The sequence below is a fragment of the Lepidochelys olivacea genome (assembly GCF_965140295.1).
Source record: "Lepidochelys olivacea isolate rLepOli2 genome assembly, chromosome: 3".
Classification (NCBI taxonomy): Eukaryota; Metazoa; Chordata; order Testudines; family Cheloniidae; genus Lepidochelys; species Lepidochelys olivacea.
Window position 1 is genome coordinate 77,515,649 of NC_140413.1, and position 17,504 is coordinate 77,533,152.

A 17,504-nucleotide genomic window follows, 5' to 3' on the forward strand; every position below is an offset into this window, starting at 1 on the left:
CCCCCGTTATCCTTGGACTGGCCGCTACCACCACCAAACTAATACTGGTTACTGGGGAAGAGCTGTTTGGACGCGTCCTTCCCCCCAAAATACTTCCCAAAACCTTGCACCCCACTTCCTGGACAAGGTTTGGATAAAAAGCCTCACCAATTTGCATAGGTGACCACAGACCCAAACCCTTGGATCTGAGAACAATGAAAAAGCATTCAGTTTTTTACAAGAAGACTTTTAATAAAAAATAGAAGTAAATAGAAATAAAGAAATCCCCCCTGTAAAATCAGGATGGTAGATATCTTACAGGGTAATTAGATTCAAAAACATAGAGAACCCCTCTAGGCAAAACCTTAAGTTACAAAAAAGATACACAGACAGAAATAGTTATTCTATTCAGCACAATTCTTTTCTCAGCCATTTAAAGAAATCATAATCTAACACATACCTAGCTAGATTACTTACTAAAAGTTCTAAGGCTCCATTCCTGGTCTATCCCTGGCAGAAACCAGCATACAGACAGACACAGACCCTTTGTTTCTCTCCCTCCTCCCAGCTTTTGAAAGTATCTTGTCTCCTCATTGGTCATTTTGGTCAGGTGCCAGCGAGGTTACCTTTAGCTTCTTAACCCTTTACAGGTGAGAGGAGCTTTCCCCTGGCCAGGAGGGATTTCAAAGGGGTTTACCCTTCCCTTTATATTTATGACAAGAACCCTTCAATCTTCCTGGACATTCTATAACAGATTTAAAAGTAGCTATACTTGAACAAAAAAAACTGCAGAAACAGATTTCAAAGAGAAACTGCAGAACTAAAATTCATTTGCAAATTTAACACCATTAATTTGGGCTTGAATAGGGACTGGGAGTGGCTGACTCACTACAAAAGCAGTTTTGCCTCTCCTGGAATTGACACCTCCTCCTCAATTATTGGGAGTGGACTACATCCATCCTGATCAAATTGGCCCTGTGGACACTGGTTCTCCACTTATGAGAACTCCCTTCTCTTCCTGTGTCGGTATATAATGCCTGCATCTGAAGAAGTGTTTTTTTTACCCACGAAAGCTTATGCCCAAATAAATCTGTTGGTCTTTAAGGTGCCAGCGGAATCCTTGTTGTTTTCATAGTTAGTTTGAATTCTGAAGGTATTGTCACTGAGATTCCAGAACAGTCTTCCACTGTTTATGAGGAACATCTCACAACAACATCCTTGTGATTCAATTAAATATTTTTTTAAACTAACATGGATACTGATGCAAAGAGAAGCTAAGTGATTTACTGACAGTCACATAGAACTGTGAGTGGACATTTCAATAGGACCTTAATCCAATCAGGAGCATTGTTAATGTTACCATTGACACTACAAGTGACAGCCACATTTTAATTGAATCAGTAACCAACTATATTGTACTCCTGATTCAGTAGTTTTGTTGCTTTTTTTAGCATGGAATGACAGCTCTAAATTACTGACTGAGTCCTGTGCTTTCACGAGTAGTACTTCCTTGTAATATTAACATTTAAATACAACCTATTAAATAAAACTTTAAAAGGATCACAGATCATTGCAAAATTCAGTATTAACGTATCTTCAAACAAGTAATTATAAAAAATAAGAAAACTATCATTTAATTACCTTTTCAAGTGGTTTACTCACCTCATCTAAGTCTTTGATATAAACTATTTTTTCCTCAGTGCCAACAGGCATTGGTTCACTATGGGGGATCTTTACTTCTTCATACATTTTGTTGTTTTCTCTCTGGATCGCCTCCGGTAGAAGCATCTGTAACAATTTGAAAAAAAAAAAAGTTACTGGGAGAAAGAAAAAATGGCATTAAAATATGCTAGAAATAATGAATTGAGTGACCAATGATTTATCTCTTGTCCTCCCATATACATAGTTAACAACTAACGTGACTGAACTTGAAGTTAGAAAAATCCCTATATGTTTATTACTTGTACAGGTGGCAACAGAATCAAAAAATGGGGGGAAAAAACCACAAGCATTTTACTATCCAGAGGTTGGTTCATAAAACTGAGATGAATTAGACAATACTTGTTTCCTGTTAAAAATGATAGGTCTAATTAAATTTAAGGAGAGGAAATTATTAAAAGCCTGGATTTTCAGGAAGTGTACATTTTTTAAGAATCAATTCAACTAAGGAAGAAAAAAAAATACATAAAGACGTAAGTCTCCATGGAAGTGAAAACGAACCCATCAGGAGGAAGATTATTGTCTAAGTAAAAATAAAGTATTTGAAAATACTCAACCATTTGCAGAAGCAAAATTTGGTACAGTGCTTCAATTAGCAGTAAAACATCTGACGTAACAAAAGAAACCCAGCTGCATATTATTTACTAGGATAAATGCATTGTTGAGAAAAGGTCATATAGCAAAGGTATACCTTTGCACCCCCAATGAATGCTGATGTTCTCATAGCTTCAGCCTGGGAATCATAAACATGTGGATAATGAATTTTTTCAAAGTTCATCTCTCTCTGCCTGCTTAGGACCGGCACACTTCGAGCATTCAGAAGTGATTGTTCTCTGTAAGGAGAAAAATAACTGAAGTAATTCTGCCAATCATAGGCCTACCTTGCCCAAAAAAAACCAAACAAACAAACACAGTATGTTAATATCATAGTAACAGAATGTTCTTATTGATGTTTTTGTTCTTCTCACTCCCAGGTACATAATGTGCACCAAAATTTAGGATTCTCCATATTTAAAACACCAACTGCTGTTTTTCTCAATACCAAAGGCAATGCCTTTTTTTGCTTGCCTTCCCTCCCCCCGACTCCACTTTTACATGACAACATGGGAAACAATCCCCATTAATCTGGGGGATGGGGGAGAAGGAGTTTTGAAACATTTGGTACAGACTTCATAAATCTTAAGCTAGTGGTGTGTACACAGCACTCAAGGAAGATGGCTTATCTCCCTAATCTACATCTCTAACCCATGTGGGTGAGACCAAGAAGATTCTAATTAAGCAGATGACTGCTTTCTTATCCCAGAAAATAAGGTTTTCATATAAAAAAAATTCTAGACTTGTAATAAGACGTGACTTGAAGTGAGAATCATCTAATCGCCAAAGGTGAACTAAAAGAAAATAAATGATTATGATACATTAAAGTTGCAATTACAGCACAAGCATTTTTCAACTTTTGGCATTTATTACCTTTGCATCCGCAGCTCCTTGGGATCAAAGGACATTAGTCCTTCTCCAAAACTTTCTCCATCTTCCCCAGCTCGTTTTTCTCGTCTGGCAATTCGTTTTTCCTCCCGACGATATTGTTTCATTAACAGCTTTTCTTGTTCAGACTGAATTGTGACTTGACAACCATAATTGGGTTTAGTGTTGTCCCCTACGAGTTTTTTACACTGTTCTGCAACACGGAAACAGATATGGCTCTCTGTGAACATTAGAGACTGACTTATTTTTCTAAATGATTTTAAAAAGGCGTTAATTTTTTTGAAAATATAACACAAGTTGTGACAGATTACTAATGCTTAAAATTGTGTAGCATTATTTAGTTTGCAAATGTGCTAGGTTCTTTCAAAACACAATGAAAAAGACAGCCCATGCCCCAGAGAGAAAACAATTTAAACATTATCATTAGGAAAATATTATGCTTCACTTCATGTCTTCAACTACATAATTCTTCATTCAACAGCACTTGGGGCCAAATTGTGAAACACCTAGCATGATGGTGAATGGGTGTACAGGGTTGAAAATTACTCCCTTGTTACCCTAAGACATATATCCATGCCATCAGAGTAAGCAAGATCCTCAAAATTTCTAACAACTCCTCCCCCACAACCCAATGCCTGAAGTGGGCAGATCGGAGTGGAAACTGGTTGGCGCCTTTGTCTGCCTCTTCCCAATGTACCAGCCAATGTAGCTGCACTGCATAATAGATGTTCTACTGGTTACAGACCCAACACAATGTATTATTTCCCTAAGCAGTCTGTGTCTCCGAGCATGGGGGTTGGGTTATTCTGGCTCTGCAGAAGATTATTCAGCTTCAACAACTAAACCCAGGAGTTAAATTCTGATGGGGTAAAAGTTTTGCAGCATATACCTTCCACCTACACTGATATCCAAAAGACTAAGCCCCAACTTCTCTCAATATCTGTATTAGATAAGTCTGATGTTATGATTCATTAAACAGAAACTGTCAAGATACACACATTATATTAATCACTTCTCAAACTCTTACTGTTGTAATCCTCATCCTTCCTGTATCTATTGCCATCTCTCACTGTATTAAGTTTAATTCAGACTGAAATCCTCAGGGCAGAGCCTGTTACTTGACTTATCTATAAAGCACCATGCACATGTTGGTGCTGTGCAAATACATCATATCAGACATTTTACTCTAAAACATGCTCAAATACTCCACTTACATCACATTAGAAAGGAGGCAGCTAGCTGTGTATAGTCAAAGGGAGGGATACTTAAAGTAGTCTTACATAGTTCACATATATACACTAAGGAAAATGGTGATTCTTCCAACATAGCTATTAGGTTATATAGACCAGTGGTAGGTAGAAAACTGGTGATGTTCCTAGCATAGAAGTCTGGAACTTATTTTATGATACAAGCAGGCCAGAGTTTTCAAATCTAGGTGCCTACAGTTAGACTTCTGAATAAATATTTAGGCATGAGGGCTATTATTTTCAAAGTGAGAGCCTACAATTCAGGTTCCTAAGTCTACATTTAAGCACCTAAAAAAATTACCTGATTTCAAAGACTGTAGAATAGATAGATTAATAGCTCTCTTTCAAGAGAACAGAGGCTGTTAAGCAGTCATTACTTTTGAAAAATCAACCTACCTATTTAAACTCTTAAATATAGCCTTGGGTTCCTAACTGTAGGCCCTCACTTTTGAAAACGTTGGCCCTGCTGTAAATGAAAGCTGCCAAAACACCTGCAGTTTACATGGACTTCAGGTAAATTTGCAAGTGCTCACCACTTCTGAAAAACATTCAGACCGTTTTATTTAGATGCGTAAATATCAGTTTAAGAGCTTAACTTTAGACACCCAGGTTTGGAAATGTTGGCCACAATCTATAAAACCATAAATTTTTTATTTATTATTTATTTTTATAGATTTTTTTTTTAATATAAATTAGGTCAGTATTATTATCCCCATTTAACAAATAGGGAAACTGATCCAAGAAAGGTAATGTGACGTGGCCAAAGTCAAGCAGCTGGTTAATGGCAGAGTCAGGAATAGAACCCAGGTCTCCTAGTTCAGTACTTCCCAACCTGTGTGCCATCAGGCCTGAACAGGCGTGCTGTAGAATATTTTGAAAAACTACATGTGAGAATGAGAACAAAAAAACCTTTGCCTTGTATTTGAATTAGTGTCGGCGCCAGATTGCATTCTGTACTTTTGCTCTCCGGGACAAGGCCTCTTTCAAATATTATGCATGAGCCTCTGGAGCCACCACTCCCACACAGCCTGGAAGGGAAGTGGGTATTCCGCTGCAGTCCCCCAGGGTTGGGAGAAGGGAAGAACCCCAGGAGGAGAAGTAGAGGTCAGGGGTGGGGTTGAACTGGGAAGGTGGGGGCTGGATGTCACTTTCTCCAGTGAGTATAAGAACTCTGGAAGAAAACAGGCTGAGTTTTAATGTTTGTTAGTTAGTTTCCACCGTTGAAAATGTTAATTCTGGCACAAAAAAGACAGATTGTGATCTAACGTTAGCTGTTATGGTTGTTTTGATTTTAAATCTGCCAGCCTTGTTCTGGATTGGCTCGTGAATATTCATGAGTTCATTTAGAGACAATATGGTGTTGTGCCTCAAAATAATTCAAGGTCTCAAGGCGTGCCATGGCAGAGAAAAGGTTGGAAACCACTGTTCTAGGTCACAGTCCAGTGCAATATTGACTATGCCACTCTGACAGAAACATCAGACACGTACAGTTAAAATATAGACTCATCTTGATTTAACACGGTTATTCTTCTGTAAAGAAATATTTTGGCATCAACAGATTTAATCAACAGGAAATATTAGGTATGCCTGGACTGGAAAAAATCTATCCATGTTAGGTGTTTAGTGATCTACAGATTGGATTTAGTTTCTTTGATGGTTGCTTTTTTAATACAGTGGTATACATTTTTTAATCAATGTTCTGCTAGAGTTGTTTTCATTTAAAATGTAACTTTCAAAAGGAAAATGATTTTAGGTAAATTGGGTCTGAAATTATTAAATACAATTACAATTCCTCATATCTCATATTTGCTTTCAACAATTTTTCCAACTTACAACTGACTCCTCAAATTTTAAATTCTGCAAATATAAAACTAAGGCCAACCTTTGAAAAACGCATTTTGGTAAACTGGGGGCGGGACTAGGAATTCATCTGAGACAAATTCCCACGATGCATTTGCAAAACCCAGAACAGCCCACTCTTCACTGTCACGTTCCATTGCCATAAACTGTATTCATACTACGCATAGCTGTGTTTCAGAAGCAGAGAAAGGAATTCTAATGGATACTGCAGACGGAAAAAAAATTTGTTTCCAAACATGACTGTGATGCCATATTTATCCAGAGTGGCTCTCTGCACCAAACAATGTTTAAAATTCTGTTATTTAAATATTAACATTGAAAAACTGTAGACCACCCTTATGGGCCCTTCTCACATGTTCCACCTATTGCCATTCTTTTTTCTGGGAAGATCTAGAAGGTCCAGTCTGCAGATGCCTTCTCCCAGCTCAGGTTGACGACTCAGGCTCCCAGGACTTGCGCTACCATGCTAAAAATAGCTGTGTAGACAGCATATTGAAGTTAAGGGTCAGGCTGGATCTTGGGCTCAGAACCCACTCACCTCCCTAAACTTCAGAGCCTGATCTCCAGCCTGAGCTGCAAAATCTACACAGCTATTTTTAGTGCAATAGGGCAAGTCCCGCAAGCCCGAGTCACTCAACCCAGACTGAGAGGCTTGCTGCCACAGGCTGTGCACACATTCCCTATGTGCCGCCCACCCTATTGCCAAAAAATTCCTTCATATTTGCGATTAGTGTATTGGGAGACAATTAAATTAACTGGCACAAAAATATTTTCTACACACTCAGGCTTTAATCTAACACGCAACCTAAAGATTGAACACTGAGGAAAAACACAGTATCCCCTGACCATTTGAGAGTCCACATGGGTTACCAACTCCACAAGGCTGTCATACATTGTGACATAAATCCACTCTTCTCTAACTACCACCGCTCTGCAGTCTACTACTGTCAGCCATAAGTTTTACAGGCTAGCAAAACTTTCTATTTAGGATTTGTAAAACTGAAACCACAAGCAATTTACCGCTGGTTAAGTTAATTGTAATGATCCTATTCATGGGTTTCCCATTCTAAAAAGAGGAGTGAAAACACCTTCTCCAACTGGTCATCTTGCCAAATCCTTCAGTTTAAATTTCTTGGCAACTCCTGGCATACTGGGATCTCTGGATGGACACTTTGGGCACACATTTATTAATATAATCTGCAGTACAGTCAAACAAGTACTGCTTCCGACTGTTGTAACTGACTCGGTAACAAGTGAACTGATATAGGTAGTGTGCAAGAAGCCCAGGCATAAGCAGCTTCTCTCTCACCAATCTAACCATCAGCTTCTCCTGGTGGCCTGAGAGAGCTGCTACATGTAGGTTCTGCAGGACAGTTAGTAGTGTCTCCACTGTCTGTGCTGTTGATAATGCCTTCAGGGAATTGGAAAAACCATTGATGTCTTGGCAGATTGCTCTACTTTTTTTCAGCTGAGATATCTTTTCCTGCTCCCAAGTCTTTAACCAGCAGATCACTAGGTGGGTTCTCAACTGAGCAGCACAGTCATTAACTTTATATTGCCGGGGGACCTGAAGGCCTCAAGCAGGTTAGGCCCCCATTCTACTGTATACCGTGTGGGCATATACAAAATGAATGTTTCCATTCTATATAGTTTCCAATTTAAAAAAAAGATATGACATGAGGGTGAGAAACAAGTGGGAAGATGGGGGAAAACAGGGTAACAAAAACAATCAGATGTTTTAGGACAGCATAGCACTGTGCACAGTTCTTAGCCAATTAGTAGCCGCAATCAAAGCATGTCACCTGCTTAGCCTTTACCAGATAGCAATTTTCTGTACTCCTTGCAATAGAGGTGAAAGGTGAGGAAGGAGCTGAAGGAAGATAAATAAGGTGGCGGCTTGGAACCTCCGTACAGTTGGGGAACTTCTACAGGAGCCGGCTGGCTCAGTCTCTTGCTTTTCTGCCATTTCTACCATAATTGTCCCATGAAAGTTTGGGTGGAGTCAGTATCATAGCCTGGATTATTGCCTTTCCTGAGTGCTCAGACATTTTTTCTTTACTTTATAACACTGATTTAAAATTAATTATTTATAATGCAAGGCAATGTACTTTATAAAAACAAATCCCTGTATGCCACCTTGACCTTTCTTCACACATCATTCTTTTGAATGGTGGCTATAATGCAAAGGTACTACTCTCCTGTGACTTGTATTTGAGCAATAGGAGCATGCGGTGAAAGCAACAAGAAGAATAACCAAACATCGACTCAGCTGAATGACAATCTGGTGAAGAAGGACCAACACAATGTCTATGGTAAAAAATGAGCACTAGAGAGTAAAACGAAAGACTATTTTTTTAATTCAAAATTAGAGGCAAGCAAAGCATGCTCCCTTCTTCAATATATTCATATAGTGAAAACTTTTTAATGGGATAAAGAAAACTTGTTTGATTTATCTAATCAGACAGTTTAAAACAAAAACTCTGACTTCTATTGATTTTGAAAAGATTTCAACAGTTTCTTACCTTGTAGAGACTGCAGCTTGTAATCATTTGGCCAGGACAGAGATCTCTCCACAATCATAGTCCTATTCTGTAGGAGTTTCTCTATGAGTTCAAAGCCCTCAGGGCCTAACAGCTCAAATAACTAAGGAAAAATAGAAAACAAAAAGATCATGCTCCTAAAACATTTTTCCACAAATTAGAACAAGAGTTTATAAACTAAGAGTCTATAATAATTTTGCCCTGGGTAACACTGTATTTGTTGGAGATTTAAACAAAAGTAATTGTCCAAAATAGGTCACACCTCGTATTCATCCTGTGCTTTCACTACTTCTGTCAATTTTAGAACAGAAAGCACTCACATTTTATGATGAGTGGCAATATAAATCCAAAGAGAGGGAGAGAGGATTAGGAATTGTTCTGGCCACAAAATTCCCCTACCTCGCCAGGGATAAATAGAGCCAACTTAAATTCACAGGGGAAAGAGGACACCTGATCAAAGGAACACTAGACCCTGCCACACTTGCACTAAGAAGTATCTTACACCACAGTTTGTCCAATTTTCTTCAATGGGACAACGTGGAGTACTGTATTACTCTATGTGAGATACGGTGGCAGATCTGGCCCTAATAGTAAGTCATGAATTATGTATTCTCTTTTCTGCACAGCAAGTTCTACTTGGTGTTGACTTTTCTAATGTAACAAAAGCCCTATGTTTCTCCTCAATCTCTCTGTTTTGGTCATTGGGTCTTATATGCAATGCCTCAGATTTTTTTGCTGTCTGCCATGTTGCCTTCTGGGTCTGATCCAAATGCCATTGAAGTAAATGAAAAGAATCTTACTTCAGTGGGCTTTCTATCAGGCCCAAGGAAAGTATCCACGTTTTTCCATATTGCATTAAAAGATATCACGGAGATCAACATGCCCATTAGCAGACTTATTAAGAATTATTAAAAATCACTCCCTTTCTTGATCAGACTACCCCTTTCTTTCAATGGAGACTGGATACTCCCTGTTTCCAGATAGGAGCAACCTGCCGTCATGATCTTTTTGGGAGTGTAAAGAGGAAAATGAGTCATAAGTCCAGTCAGCAGTATCTCCCTGTCAAGGTTCCTCCCCCACTCTGAACTCTAGGGTACAGATGTGGGGACCTGCATGAAAAACCTCCTAAGCTTATCTTTACCAGCTTGGTCAAAACTTCCCCAAGGTACAAAATATTCCACCCGTCGTCCTTGGATTGGCCGCTACCAAACTAATACTGGTTACTGGGGAAGAGCTGTTTGGATGCATCTTTCCCCCCAAAATACTTCCCAAAATCTTGCACCCCACTTCCTGGACAAGGTTTGGTAAAAAGCCTCACCAATTTGCCTAGGTGACTACAGACCCAGACCCTTGGATCTTAAGAACAATGAACAATCCTCCCAACACTTGCACACACACCCTTTTCTGGGAAATGTTGGATAAAAAGCCTCACCAATTTGCATAGGTGACAACAGACCCAAACCCTTGGATCTGAGAACAATGAAAAAGCATTCAGTTTTCTTACAAGAAGACTTTTAATAAAAATAGAAGTAAATAGAAATAAAGAAATCCCCCCTGTAAAATCAGGATGGTAGATACCTTACAGGGTAATTAGATTCAAAACATAGAGAACCCCTCGAGGCAAAACCTTAAGTTACAAAAAAGACACACAGACAGAAATAGTTATTCTATTCAGCACAGTTCTTTTCTCAGATTATGATTTTTTTAAATGGCTAACATGTACCTAACTAGATTACTTACTAAAAGTTCTAAGACTCCATTCCTGGTCTATCCCTAGCCAAGACAGAATATAGACAGACTACAGACAGACACACAGACCCTTTGTTTCTCTCCCTCCTCCCAGCTTTTGAAAGTATCTTGTCTCCTCATTGGTCATTTTGGTTAGGTGCCAGCGAGGTTACCTTTAGCTTTTTAACCCTTTACAGGTGAGAGGAGCTTTCCCCTGGCCAGGAGGGATTTCAAAGGGGTTTACCCTTCCCTTTATATTTACGACACTCCCGTAAATGTAAACAAACTTGTTTGTCTTAGCAATTGGTTGAACAAGAAGTAGGACTGAATGGAATTGCAGGAACTAAATTTTACATTGTTTTGTTTTTGAGTGTAGTTATGTAACAAAAAAAAAAATCTGCATTTGTAAGGGAACCTGAGAGGCAGTGACCATGAGATGGTCGAGTTCAGGATCCTGACACAAGGAAGAAAGAGCAGCAGAATATGGACCCTGGACTTCAGAAAAGCAGGACTTTGATTCCCTCAGGAACTGATGGGCAGAATCCCCTGGGAGAACAACATGAGGGGAAAAAGGAGGCCAGGAGTGCTGGCTGTATTTTAAAGAATCCTTATTGAGGTTACAGGGACAAATCATCCTGATGTGTAGAAAGAATAGTAAATATGGCAGGTGACCAGCTTGGCTCCACAGTGAAATCCTTGCTGATCTTAAACACAAAAAAGAAGCTTACAAGAAGTGGAAAATTGGACAAACGACCACGAAGGAGTATAAAAATATTGCTCGGGCATGCAGGAGTGAAATCAGGAAGGCCGAATCACACTTGGAGTTGCAGCTAGCAAGAGAGGTTAAAAGTAACAAGAAGGGTTTCTTCAGGTATGTTAGCAACAAGAAGAAAGTCAAGGGAAGTGTGGGCCCCTTACTGAACGAGGGAGGCAACCTAGCGACAGAGGATGTGGAAAAAGCTAATGTACTCAATGCTTTTTTTGCCTCTGTCTTCATGAACAAGATCAGCTCCCAGACTGCTGCACTGAGCAGCACAGCATGGGGGGGAGGTGACCAGCCCTCTGTGGAGAAAGAAGTGGTTTGGGAATATTTAGAAAAGCTGGACAAGCAAAAGTCCATGGGGCCGGATGCACTGCATCCGAGAGTGCTAAAGGAGTTGGCGGATGTGATTGCAGAGCCATTGACCATTATCTTTGAAAACTCTTGGCGATCAGGGAAGGTCCCGGACGACTGGAAAAAGGCTAATGTAGTGCCCATCTTTAAAAAAGGGAAGAAGGAGGATCCGGGGAACTACAGGCCAGTCAGCCTCACCTCAGTCCCTGGAAAAATCAGGCAGCAGGTCCTCAAGGAATCAATTCTGAAGCACTTAGAGGAGAGGAAAGTGATCAGGAACAGTCAGCATGGATTCACCAAGGGCAAGTCATGCCTGACTAATCTAATTGCCTTCTGTGACAAGATAACTGGCTCTGTGGATGAGGGGAAAGCAGTGGACGTGTTGCTCCTTGACTTTAGCAAAGCTTTTGACACGGTCTCCCACAGTATTCTTGCCAGCAAGTTAAAGAAGTATGGGCTGGATGAATGGACTATAAGGTGGATAGAAAGCTGGCTAGATAGTCAGGCTCAACGGGTAGTGATCAATGGCTCCATGTCTAGTTGGCAGCTGGTATCAAGGGGAGTGCCCCAAGGATCGGTCCTGAGGCCGGTTTTGTTCAATATCTTCATTAAGGATCTGGAGGATGGCGTGAATTGCACCCTCAGCAAGTTTGCAAATAACACTAAACTGGGAGGAGAGGTAGATACGCTGGAGGGTAGGGAACAGAGGGCCCTAGACAAATTAGAGGATTGGGCCAAAAGAAATCTGAAGAGGTTCAGCAAGGACAAGTGCAGAGAGTCCTGCACTTAGTACGGAAGAATCCCATGCACCGCTACAGACTAGGGACCGAATGGCTCGGCAGCAGTTCTGCAGAAAAGGACCTAGGGGTTACAGTGGATGAGAAGCTGGATAGGAGTCAACAGTGTGCCCTTGTTGCCAAGAAGGCCAATGGCATTTTGGGATGTATAAGTAGAGGCATTGCCAGCAGATCGAGGGACGCGATCACTCCCCTCTATTCGACACTGTGAGGCCTCATTTGGAGTACTGTGTCCAGTTTTGGGCCCCACACTACAAGAAGGATGTGGAAAAATTGAAAAACGTCCAGTGGAGGGCAACAAAAATAATTAGGGGACTGGAAAACATGACTTATGAGGAGAGCCTGAGGGAACTGGGATTGTTTAGTCTGCGGAAGAGAAGAATGAGGGGGGATTTGATAGCTGCTTTCAACTACCTGAAAGGGGGTTCCAAAGAGGATGGATCTAGACAGTTCTCCCCGGTAGCAGATGACAGAACAAGGAGTAATGGTCTGAAGTTACAGTGGGGGAGGTTTAGGTTGGATATTAGGAAAAAAAATTTCACTAGGAGGATGGTGAAGCACTGGAATGCATTACCTAAGGAGGTGGTGGAATCTTCTTCCTTGGAAGTTTTTAATGTGAGGCTTGACAAAGCCCTGGCTGGGATAATTTAGTTGGGCATTGGTCCTGCTTTGAGCTGGGGGTTGGACTAGATGACCTCCTGAGGTCCCTTCCAACCCTGATACTCTAGGATTCTATAATTCTAAGTTACACTTTCATGATAAAGAGATTGCACTACAGTACTTGTATGAGGTGAATTGAAAAATACTATTCCTTTTGTTGATTATTTTTACAGTGCAAATATTTGTGATAAAAATAATATAAAGTGAGCACTGTACACTTTTTATTCTGTGTTGTAGTAGAAATCAATATATTTGAAAACGTAGAAAAACATCCAAAAAATTTAATAAATTTCAATTGGTATTCTATTGTTTAAAAGTGCAATTAATCACAATTAATTTTTTAAATCATAGTTAATTTTTTGAGTTAATCGCATGAGTTAACTGCCATTAATCGAAAGCCCTAAGTCTGGAAAGTGACTGTAACCTGGAACTAATCTAAATTTGGGGTTGATGAGGTGTAGAAGAACACTACTTTGTTAAAAAACAAATATCAGAATAAAGAAATGAACAAAAAAATATATGTTGGTATCTCTACCAGAGCTTGATTATGAAAATTTTATCAACTGACTGCAGTATCTTTTACCCAACCTATTAAGAACCCCTTTCTCTTTTTTAATATTGCCCCTTCAACACAGGGGCTTTTGCCCCTTGGTTGGTCTGTATTTCCATATCCATAGGTAATTATGTAATTTATAAAGCACATAATGCCTTCCCCCCAAAAAATACAAATTATTTAAAGGTTTCAGAGTAGCAGCCGTGTTAGTTTGTATCCGCAAAAAGAAAAGGAGTACTTGTGGCACCTTAGAGAGACTAACTAATTTGAGCATAAGCTTTCATGAGCTACAGCTCACTCACGAAAGCTTATGCTCAAATAAATGTTAGTCTCTAAGGTGCCACAAGTACTCCTTTTCTTTTTGGAGTTATTTGAAGTGGAGGGAAGGGTATACTCCTGTAACAAATAACTTTTACTCTCATCACACTTAACACTATCTCAAATACAGAATTTAAATAAAAAAAGAACTTAAGGAACACTTTGCAATTTAATGGATGACAACCTGGGTAAAAATACAGTGATAACGTTTCTTAGATGATTTAGACAAAGCTGCATTCTGTAGACTTCCTTGCATATGAAACTTTCCCTAAATTGATGTAAGTTTAACTGAAACCACCATAAATTAATCAGTTACAGAAAAACTGGACAGACTGTTTTGACTTACAGTACAAGACTTATATGAGATACTATCCAATATAAGTAGAAAGAAGTAACACATTTTATTTCCTAATACCTTTTGCTCTCAATAAATACCCTTTTTCAGTGTCCTTCTGACAGTCATCCAATGGAATAATGTGTCTCAGAACAATTTTAAAAGATTTGTTTCAAAGGTGTCTCCAGCTTCTTCAACAAATCCACAAGAAAATATCTTGCTGTATTTGACAATAAGATGCTAACAGATCCATCAAAGTCTACAGAAAGTTCTAATACTTAGAATTCTTGTTGAAGATAAGCAAAGGGAGACATTCTTCTAACATTAACTACTAACCAATAAAACAAATTAGAAATCTGAATCACTCCTGGGGAAATTCTGCATCACTGCGCGTATGCAGAGTTCATGTTGTACGCAGATTTCTTTGCTTTCCTGCAGAAAAATTATTTCTGAAAGGAAAGCAAAGGGAAGCTGCAAGAGTGATCATGTGACCCTCACCGGAAGCACAGGCAGGGTGGCTTGGGCGCCTGGAGCAGCTGGTAGAGAGGTAAGTCACCACAGGGCGGGGGGGAGGGGAGAGGGACAGGAGGGCGCTGGGCAGTCGTGCGAGAGACACAGATAGACAGACACTGTCCTTCTTGCTTGCTATTGCAGCATGCTCAGCATGGAGGGGCAGGGCTTCAGGGTGTTTCTGAGGCGGTAGGCATGGAATAGGCTCTATCCCCTCAGGCAGAGCAGAATGTAGCAGCCTGCCTGCTTAGTGAATTGTTCCCATTGCTTTTGTTAATTCCTCCAGGAGTATAAAACAGGTGTTAAAGTTTTAAAGCTCCTTCACATTGCCAGAGGGGTGTAATGGACAGTATGGCCCTATAAATGCTTATGGTGCTTTCGTGATTAGATCTGGTCTAAATTTTTTGACTGGAAAATTTCCCATCAAAATGTGCTCTATTGAACAGTTTGCTACTGACCTTTCTGGAGATGGTCAGTAGCCAATATAAATTGTGAGTTTGATTCCCCAGCCCTCACTTGCTCTTCAGTTGCCTGTGATGTAACACTGAGCATATGGCTGCATGTATTTGTTGATTAATAACTAGAATAAAGGGTCAAACCTAGCCACATTACTATTAGGCAAGGGGGGTTGGGGATTTCCTTCAATGCTCCCCACTCATTCTCCATCCATTGTATTGTAGTTTAAATAAATTACCGAAATAATTGAAACCAGAGTGATTATATTGTGTTATTTTGACAAATAAAACATGCAGAATTTTAAAACATTGTGAGCAGAATTTAATTTTTGATACAGAATTCCCCCAGGAGTACTGAATATATGTGTACGAGAAATAATATAGGCACAAGATTAACCCAGCAGCATGTTGAGCCTATAGACCATCAGAATTAGAAATCTCTCAAACTCAGCTGAAAAAGCAGAGTGCCAAAGTGCAAATGACCTTTTAAAAAGAAAGCCCTAAAGACCTACTTAAACTAGAGGAAAAGTTGTTCTGTTATCAGTAATGTGACTCGTTCTACCATGAAGTATCCCCAGCACTATCCTAGGGATCAGCGGATTATAAACATTGAAAAACCTCTAAAGTTAGTGTGCCATCACACTTGCCATTTTTCCCAGCATTGAGAGTAGGTGCAGTTCCAACGTAAGCTGCCAGCTATTTTGGCACTACTGAGTGATTATCTATAAAGGTACTGCACAGATGCCTGAATCAGTACTATGCAATACAAATCCCAGATCCCCACAAAGAAAAAAAAAATGGAGATACCAAAAAACTTTGTTACTAGGAGACAAATACCAATTTCATCTTGTGGCAGGGACAAATATTTAGTTAGAAATGAAAGAAAGCAAGTGACAGTTCTTGCAAAACATCCATTAAAAGGTGAAAGTAATTTTTTGACTGTGGTCAGAATCCAATCATCCATAATAACTGTTAGTATCCTGGGATAAGTAAATTTATAAACAGCTACAGTAGGCATAGCAACAATTTTTCCAGAAAGTCACAAATGCAGATGTTCACCTTGACAAGAGCATTACAAAACTAACAGCACTGGCAACTATGGAATAATACAATATGGAATGATACAAAACTACCAAGATAGTTAAGTCCCAGGCAGACTGCGAAGACCTCCAAAAGAATCTCACAAAACTGGGTGACTGGGCAACAAAATGGCAGATGAAATTTAATGTTGATAAATGCAAAGTAATGCACATGGAAAAACATAATCCTAACTATACATACATGATAGGGTCTAAATTAGCTGTTACCACTCAAGAAAAAGATCTTGGAATCATTGTGGATAGTTCTCTGAAATCACCCACTCAATGTGCAGCGGCAGTCAAAAAAGCAAAGAGAATGTTGGGAATCATCAAGAAAGGGATAGATAATAAGATAGAAAATATCTTGTTGCCTCTATATAAATCCATGGTACGCCCTCAGCTTGAATACTGCATGCAGATGTGGTCACCCCATCTCAAAAAATATATACTGGAATTGGAAAAGGTTCAGAAGAGGGCAACAAAAATTATTAGGGGTATAGAACAGTTTCCATATGAGGAGAAATTAATAAGATTGGGACTTTTCTGCTTGGAAAAGAGATGACTAAGGGGGGATATGATAGAGGTCTATAAAATCATGAATGGTATAGAGAAAGTAAATAAGGAAGTGTTATTTACTCCTTATAATACAAGAACAAAGGGCCACTGTTCTGTGCTAGGCCGCAGGCCTATCAGGAGTGCTCCGAAAGAACGAGGCCCACACGCAGCAAAGCAACAAGTTATTGGCTTTATTGAAGGTAAGTGACACACCCACAATGGGGACTCCAAGCGTTGCTGTCATGGAGGCGGGGAACCCAGCGCACCGGAGCGCTGCCTTGGACGGAGTCCAAAGAAGGAGTGACTAGCAAGCCATAATAAGCAGTACACACAAACAGCTCATGAATATAAAATTAGGTACTTTCCTAAAGGGGCTTTCCGCAAACTGGCAAAGGGCCATACAGGGCAGACAGAACCGGCCTAAAGCCAGTTATAGCTGGTTATCCATGTCCTACAGTGACGGGTCTGCTCCGAGAAAGCGGAAGTTCCCTAGCTAGGCCATAACAAAGTCTTCCGCCGTCCCTTACAGCCACCAAATGAAATTAGCAGCAGGTTTAAAACAAACACAAGAAAG

The 17,504-nt window shown here is 39.8% G+C and overlaps 1 protein-coding gene across 2 annotated transcripts in view; it reads right to left on the reverse strand.

The window, feature by feature from the left end:
* ASCC3 (activating signal cointegrator 1 complex subunit 3) overlaps nucleotides 1–17,504 on the reverse strand; it is a 519,828-nt gene that overhangs the window by 434,984 nt on the left and 67,340 nt on the right. For both annotated transcript variants that reach the window (XM_084624580.1, XM_084624579.1), the window contains exons 5-8: nucleotides 8,810–8,930; nucleotides 3,166–3,373; nucleotides 2,390–2,531; nucleotides 1,642–1,767 (exon numbers count right to left, since the gene is read on the reverse strand). In XM_084624580.1, the coding sequence (XP_084480706.1) occupies nucleotides 1,642–1,767; nucleotides 2,390–2,531; nucleotides 3,166–3,373; nucleotides 8,810–8,930 (597 nt within the window). The remainder of the gene's footprint in view (nucleotides 1–1,641; nucleotides 1,768–2,389; nucleotides 2,532–3,165; nucleotides 3,374–8,809; nucleotides 8,931–17,504) is intronic.